Source organism: Tigriopus californicus, chromosome 12, assembly GCF_007210705.1.
Source record: "Tigriopus californicus strain San Diego chromosome 12, Tcal_SD_v2.1, whole genome shotgun sequence".
NCBI lineage: Eukaryota > Metazoa > Arthropoda > Copepoda > Harpacticoida > Harpacticidae > Tigriopus > Tigriopus californicus.
The window spans coordinates 268,772-276,981 of NC_081451.1; the positions used below are offsets into that span (position 1 = coordinate 268,772).

The 8,210-nt window shown below is 42.5% G+C and overlaps 1 protein-coding gene across 1 annotated transcript; it reads right to left on the reverse strand.

Moving 5' to 3' along the window:
* Positions 1-3,773: 3,773 nt before the first annotated feature.
* Positions 3,774-5,757, reverse strand: LOC131892281 (peptidyl-prolyl cis-trans isomerase-like). Its single transcript, XM_059242085.1, has 3 exons — positions 5,551-5,757; positions 4,542-4,895; positions 3,774-4,176 (listed from the first exon to the last, which is right to left on the reverse strand). The coding sequence occupies exons 1-3, from the start codon at positions 5,617-5,619 to the stop codon at positions 4,105-4,107; spliced, it is 495 nt and encodes a 164-aa protein (XP_059098068.1). The 5' UTR covers positions 5,620-5,757; the 3' UTR covers positions 3,774-4,104.
* Positions 5,758-8,210: the final 2,453 nt, after the last annotated feature.

The following is an 8,210-nucleotide window of genomic DNA, read 5'->3' on the forward strand; positions in this document are numbered from 1 at the left end:
TGAAGACATACAGTATCAGGTACCTTTCGTACCTTCACTGAACACTGTACAGTCCCAACTTTTTTAGCCTCTCCCAATATGAGACCTCTCTCATTCCTGTGATGTTCCTAGTGAAACATCTTTGGACCTGCTCGAGCTTTTGCAAACCTGCTGAACTAATTGGAGCCCAAATGGGTGAAGCATATTCAAGATGCTGCTGAACAATCGATTTGAACAGAGTTAGCATCTTGACACTATCTCTGGACTTAAACCTGCGACATATCCAATCACACATTTGAAAAGCTTTACCCACCTTCAACTAGATATTGTCATCGAACTTTCCATTATTTTGGAGGACTACACCTAGATCTTTCATAGATGAGACCTGCTCAATATCTTTACCTCCATTATCTACGAGTGGAGTATTTAAAGGAGTTGACCCAAATGTCATTGAGCGGAATTTCATTCCGTTCAGGGCCATATTACTCTCAGTTACCCAAGAGTAGATTCGATNAGGGCCATATTACTCTCAGTTACCCAAGAGTAGATTCGATTTAAGTCCTTTGCAAGGCTACTGGAATCTTGGCCATTCCTACAAGAAACAAACTTTGTATCGTCAGCATAAGAAGAGAGACTGACATTATTACTACCATGTAAAGCGGCGCAATGAAGATGATGAAAAGGAGAGGACCCAAAATGGAGCCCTGAGGAACACCTGACTTGACATCATGTATGTCACTAAGGGATCCCTCGACCTTAACAATTTGTTCCGTTCATGAATGAAGCTTCTTATCCAATAGAGAACCGTGCCTTGGATTCCAATGTTTCGAAGTATATTCAACAAAAGGCCATGATCTACGTTATCAAAGGCCTTGGCAAAATCAAAATAGACAACATCAACTTACTCGCGCCTTTACATTCACTCAATGACTTGCTCTAAATGCTCAATCAGTTGGGTAACCGTGCTAAAATGTGCTCGGAACCCATGCTGACTAGGAGGAAGGACTTCATCAACTTCTAGAAATTCAACAAGTTTGAACTTCATGATCTTCTCAAACACTTTTGGAATATTTGAAGTCCGCGAAATTGGCCTACAGGGTGGATTTTATAAGGTTTTACAAAATTTGATTTGCTTCTGTGGCAATATGGTATAACCAATACCTTTAAAACTAGGCCCAAAAATACGGAAGACTATTCTTTTTTCCATCAAATCATGGTAACACTTCCTTAAACAACAACATTCTAAGTATGGAAGCCCAACGTGAAGAAGAGATTGCACTACATCATGCCGGAAAATCAAAGCCGGAGATTTCTGGGATATTAAGACACCAAAAACTCAATCGAATGTTCATCAAACAAACCATCGACAGATTTGAGAGGACTCAATCCACCCAAGCAGCCAGAATTCGTCGACGAAGAAGCTCAGTCCGGACCAGCAAGACCATCAAAGCCATTCGGTAATGGATTCGTCCACAGCCTCAGAGGTCCATGAGGGCAATGGCAAAATATTTTGGCATGGCTAACAGCACAATGGGGAAGATTGTCAGAGACGACCTTGGGTTCAAAGCCTATCACCTTATCTGGGCCTTCAAAGGACAAAAGGCTGGCCATCATCATCCCCAGATATTAATCCCTTGGACTATTGCTTATGGTCAATTTTGGAGAAGAATGTTGGAGTGAAATCCTTTGCAAATATTGCAGCCTTAAAGCATGCCCTAATCAAAGAGTGGGCCGCAATGCCTCAGGACACTATCCGTGTCTGTTGTAATAGGGTTCGTGGCCGTCTTCGACGTATTGTCGCTGCTAAAGGCGCCAAATTTGAGAGAATTTTTTTTTTTATGAAGTGAGGTTTTACGTAGACGAGCCAATATCTATGATTTGATGTATGAGAGTCTATTTTGGGACTGGCAATACACGTTTTTGTTTGTAACACCTTAACCCGTCCACCCTGTATAGTTACTAGGGACCGACTTACCTCCCCTTTTAAAAATTGGAATAACATGAGCTAAATTTAGTTAAGATGGAAACTTGCCCTGATCCAAGATGCAACGCATCAAGTACGGGAAAACAGGAGCAAGAACCTGTGAGCATCTCATCAGAAACCGAGATGTCACACCATCAGGACCAGGGGCACTTGAAAGCCTCAAACCCTTGATAGCCTCTAATGCATCTTGATCTGTATTTATGGGATCATCAAATTGTTCAATTTGACTAACTACATCAAATTCAACAGCCTCGTCATTAGAACAATGAGCTGTTGCTCCTAACCTCTGAGGGAATTGAAAACACACTAGAGAACTGATCGCCTTGCATGTTACCCATACCCTCCATATTGCTAATGGCTTCCCCATCACCCTCAAAAATGCCCAACAGGGTGCTAACCATTGTACATTTAACGGCCAAAGTTCATCTTAGAACTTGAACTTAGCCACACTGATCTTTTTGTACCTAATGTAATTCTCAAGGCCGAACTTAGACACCATTTAGGATCGTCAACCTGACAGCCTTTTCCTTATTCAGGACAAGGATGCTTTCGATAAACAGGACAGACTATTTTCACTCCAACTGTCTTTTCCTGCGCTTTTTCAAGAGGGGGTACTACTTCAACCTCTACGTAAATTGGTCACATTAGTCGACTTAACTACTGGGTGAGCCAGTTCTTCAAGCAGCACACCGGTTTCATTAACCCAAGCAACTAAGGCCTCTATAATAAAGGGCTTATTGACTAAGGTAGGATCCTTCCCTGCCAAGACCAAGTCCAAACATTGTCTAGCCGTGTTTGCATCACAAATTCCTTTATGTGACTCGAAAAAATTAAAACAATCAAAAAAATTGTGATTCCTCAAAGGAATATTTGCGCAACTTCATTGCAAATTGAGGAATTACTATCCGGACTTAGGTATCGATCGGCATATCGACAATAGCAGATATTTTCGTGGCTTATCCACTTGACCGCTTGACCGCTTTGCCTTATGCCTCAACCAATCTGAGTTGAGAATTTCGGTCGACGCAGAATTTAATTGGTTCTTGGAAGGGGTGAAGCGGATAAGCGGCGAAGCGGATAAGCCACGAAAATAGCAGCTAATATCTACTTGGCTATGGTTCTCCTGATCTGCTATACATATTTCAATATATTTTTTTTTACTGTTTGAAAGTTAATTAACTAGGCATTCTTTGACAATTGATATCCACCTCCGAATTGTCACTCTGAAGTCTAGAACCGTTGGTAAATTGTATGTAAATGTCGCCAATAATTGGCCAAGTATAGGTTCAGATTTTTGGAGAGGTTTCCGATTCAACCGAAATCTCATTTCCAAATTCAAAACCCTGCGAAGGAGAACCAGTTTGTTCAGGGAGCCCGAACGAGCTTTCATAGCCAGATAAAATTGATTTCAATCAAGTGCCTAGATTAGTAAGATGGCAGACTTGTAAAAACAGCCCGCAGTATCTGAATATATTCAATGAAATGTGAGCTGAACCACCACTCGCTGGCTTAACCCTTTCAGTTGTATTGTCAGTAGCTCCTTGCACTTTGGCGAACACTAGCCAATACTTTCATTCTGAAAAACCTCCAAGGCTATTGTAGAAGTAGGAATCCCAATTGACCAAATTATTGAAAAGTCGAATAACTTTTAGGCAGTAGAGGGACTTGATGGTTCGTCAGCACATAGGCCCATCCTTCCTCGACACGGTGGGCCCTAATGTCGTTCGTTGCGGTATCTAATACCTAGTACGAACCAACCGTTTCTTTCTTTTCCTGGCCATAACTATTTTCTTCACGAAGTTACCAGGGATAGGTCCAAATCTTTTATTTGAAAGTCAAGTTACAACACTTGTTCATGAATGCTTCGATTTCAGAGTTGGATCTGTTCAGTGTATTCAATGACTGCCACGTTATGAGGAGAGTGGGCACAACCTAATTTGGATTGTTGACCCTACACTCTTCCCAGAAGTGGTCGTCTGTACTGATGTCTGTCCCGCTTGGGAGGTTGGTTGATTAAATTTGTTTGTCAGCAGGAGTGTGATGTTTGCATAATCGTTTTCAGTTAAGATGTGTTTGTGTATGTGAATGCATGTTATTAATGAGGGAAAATCAAATCGATGCTGGTTTATTCATCGTCATATTTACATTTGACCACTCTTCTCGACAACGATCTTGGCCGAGCATTTGCCACTTTGGGAACCATAAGACTCAATCTGGAACAAGCGATGAACATCAAGTTAAGGTGACTTATTATGTAATAAATATGTGCGACGACAGTGCCCCCCCACGAGGGGAAAAACTCTGACCAGGACTCGAATAAAGAGTGTTCCAGAGGCACTTTGGCTAACAATCATGACCAAGTTACAAATATTTAAGTGGGAATAGAAGTCCTGTTTGAAAGGTGGTGGTGGTCGAGTGTGAAAAGACATGATCACACTCACAACTAACCTAACCTTCAAAGACGTCACTGTGGCATCATTCGGGAACCCGATCACAATTGAGAGGTGCGACAGGAAGGTTTGGATGCGGAAACCAATCTCGGCCTCTCTCGTTGGTTGCTTGACCCTCACATGCTTACCTTTTTGACCACGTCCATGCCTTCGACGACCTGTCCAAAGACCACGTGCTTGCCGTCCAACCAAGAGGTCTTGGCGGTGCAGATGAAGAATTGGGACCCGTTGGTGTTGGGTCCGGCGTTGGCCATGGACAAGATCCCGGGGCCGGTGTGTCGGAGGGTGAAGTTCTCGTCCTCGAACTTGTTGCCGTAGATGCTCTTACCACCGGTTCCGTTATGATTGGTGAAATCCCCACCTTGACACATGAAGTTGGGGATCACACGGTGGAAGGTGGAGCCCTGGAAGCCGAAGCCCTTCTCACCCGTGCACAGGGCCCGGAAGTTCTCGGCAGTCTTGGGCACTACATCCGTTCTCAACTATGGCAGACAAGGTAGGTGGGTTCAAATGGATCATGATCCTTGCTTGCTTGTCTCGTGGGTTTGTTTAGGAAGTCCCAAGGATACAGGAACATCAAACATACAAATGGCCAAATGCTAGTGGAACATTCGTCCCGGTGTGGCTGGCAGGGATTATTATACTACTTCAAATTTCAGTTCACACTCGGGTGCGTGCAACATTGGAGTACGTCATCATAATGATCAATCGACCTCATCCTATTAATGGCCGAAGCACGTCATGCACAGAAGCAGAACCTTTCTCAACACTTCTATTCTACAGGTCATTGAGAATGACGTGATGAGCTCCTTCCTGATGGGCCAAGAAGTATTTTCATCCAGGAGGTCAAGCTTCAATCAAATCCGCATGGCTGAGAAAGCCACGCCCTCCTGGGATTTGTACTTTCAACATTGTGCCACTGGCGACCCTGACCGGTTCACTACAGCTTTCCCTCCCATTAGCACATCCGCCAAATCAGGGTCGACCAGATCACTTTCACGACAGGACTCGGCCCCCGGTAACAGACAGAAAAGTGGATTCCGGTACTCTCTTCCGGAATGGATTGCAATGCATGAAACGTGGTCAGGTCAGACCCAACGGCCATTTCGGCGTGTAAGGGCGGGGGCGTGTTCTTACCTCCATGACAATCTTGCCGACGGGTTTGCCCCCGGCCGACATGTCGAAAAAGACGCGAGGAAGAGCCATTTTAGACGAGGGATGCACGAGATTTCACGAGATTCTGAACTCGAACAACGATGGACGCTCAATCCAAGACAAAAAATGAGTGTGAGGCGGTTTCGGCGAGGGACGAAGAAATGCAGAAGACCGACAGTCAAGTCACTCCAGTGATTCTGCTTACAGTTGATCCTAGGTCAGTCCAGCCAGCGCGGCCTTGGGCTTGGGCTGGTCGAGACGGTTGGGCTAGTGCTGCCAAGATGGGTTAGCCTGGATTTGGTCAGACGTAAAAAGCGGTTGCTCAAAGGGCAACTTATTTTACTAGATCGTCCAACCGTCACGTGTCATATGGGCATAAAACAGGGTAGGGTGAGGCTAAATTGAAGGTACATGCTCTATACCTTAGGATGGCCACGAGTAAGCTCAAATGAAAAAGTGACACGAAAAAGATGAAACCCCTTCCAAATGAGTAAATTTGTTCTTGATATCTTTTTTAGATGTGGCTGAATTCAAGCTACTTCCAATTTCCATGGGATAAGTCAAATCTTCGAGGCGTACGAGTTTTAGAACCTTTTAACCAATGGAAATGCAATGCCCACTTGCAGTTGTTCAAAATGAAAGGGTTATCATTTTAGTTAGCCGAATCTTAATGAATGAAACATATTGATGACAATTTCAACCTTGATTGAATGTTACGTCCATACCACCATTTGAAATGCCGCCCCGAGTTTCAATTTGGTACAACTTCAATGTAAATAAGACAAACTGTTGACAATGTGGGGAAAAACACCTGAGCAGTCATGATTCGATCTAAACTTTTAAATATTCAATCCTGGCAAGAGGACCAGCCAGAAAACTGCGTTTCGTAGAACCATTGAAAAGGAAGAAATAAAGCTTAATTAATTGATTTCGCGAAAACAGCAAATCTGGCCAACAGTTAAGTGTTCTGGCAATCCTGCCGGCTCCATGCCGGTAGTTGCGCCGTTGTCTGCAAACTGATGGAGCCAAGGCAGCCGGCAAAAACGTGACTACCCATGGCGAATTCAGAGTGAAGCTCTGTTTCTATGCTACGAAGGCATAGACTGGCTTCGTTCCTTGAATCAGGCGGATGAAAAGGACTTTTCTGGAAAGAAGTTTGTAAAAAGGTTTTTGAAGGAAAATATAAAAATTTTGATGCCTCCGAAAAACTTGTTTTCTTTGCCAAAAAAATACTCATTTAAGTCTGGTAATGTTTAAAAGAGAAAAACTGTGGTAAGTAAATAGATCTACTTTCTCTTGGGGCGTTCAAAAAGTGGCGGGAGGTCATCATGACTTGAGGTCTTGAGCCAAAATCATAGCTGTCCCTTTCATATTTGCAATTGGGCAGATGCGGACCCTCAACCATAGACAAGAGGGAATATTTATGAGGATGAGGTACTTAAATTAGGAATTATTGTAAAAAAAAAACATCTCAATCAAGACCTATTAATCAGAACTCCACTCTTGAGAAGGCTTCTCAAATCCTTCAAGGGCAGGATTACGAATACTTACTGTATCCAGAAAGTTGTATAACTTTTCACTATCATCATTATATTCATTTCAATAAGTGAGCTCTCGTTCATTTTCCCATAAAATTATTCGAAGAAAGGTATAATTGTTGGTGGCTTTGTTTTTTATCTTAAGCTAAAATGGATTTGACACATCTAAAAAAAATGAAGAGCTCCTTATGTAACAATAGAACACAAACCAAAACTGCACAAAAGTGATGGATGCACATTTGCATATGGAGCAAAGATAAAAGAAAGCCTTTTTTTGAAAGTCAGGAATAGTAAAAGCATTGATTGAAAAACAAATTCTGTAATTTCCCCTTTAGGTTCACAAGTGGTTATCAATCAACACTCCAAAACAGAAAATTAGATTGGCAAATCTTTTTTGGGTGTTTGTTTTTTCGGGGGCTTTTCTAACAACTACAGGGAATCTTTTCCTGAGTACTATTAAAACAATCTAGCTTGGAAATCTTCCAAATCAAATGAGCAGGTGGCTTGAGCCAAAACCTACACCTTCCGTCGGTTGCGTGAGCCTTACCAACACTTTGCGTCCCTGTGGAAACTTTGTTGTTTCACCATAGAAGAAGTAACCTAAAATAAAGTTCTGAAAGGAAAGATGCGTCATCTCGATGCTAGCGACAAAGGCAATGCGACGGTGAAATCATGAACCCGAAAAAATCCCAGAGAAGCAGTGTTTCTCCTTCGAACAAACCAAGTTATCAATATGTTTTGCACCAATTCAGACAACACTAGATTCAGAATGACGAAAGATGTCTCAATTAAATTCAAATCTCAATTGTAATTGTGTTTTAACAAATTGATTGGTGGTCAAAAACTATTTTCAAGCAACTGAAATCATAAGAACAATACCTTACTACACCCACTTGTCAAGCCAAGACGTTATGCCCATAAACAATCAGCTCTGACACGTCCAATAAGCATTTTGTTGGTTGAAAGACCACCCTAGCATCTTGGAGAGCTTGAGAAATGTAATTACCACAATCATTGGCATATCCTCCTCGGCCATTGGAATTTGATGATGGCCTCTTGCCAAATCAATTTTAGAAATATGCACTTCCCCATCAGATTGACACT

Coding starts and splice junctions, on each gene's coding strand:
- LOC131892281 (XM_059242085.1), bottom strand. CDS start 5,619: ATGGCTCTTCCTCGCGTCTTTTTCGACATGTCGGCCGGGGGCAAACCC. Junction 4,896..5,550: donor TCGGCAAGATTGTCATGGAG/GTAAGAACACGC, acceptor TGTCTGCCATAG/TTGAGAACGGATGTAGTGCC. Junction 4,177..4,541: donor GCATGGACGTGGTCAAAAAG/GTAAGCATGTGA, acceptor CGCTTGTTCCAG/ATTGAGTCTTATGGTTCCCA.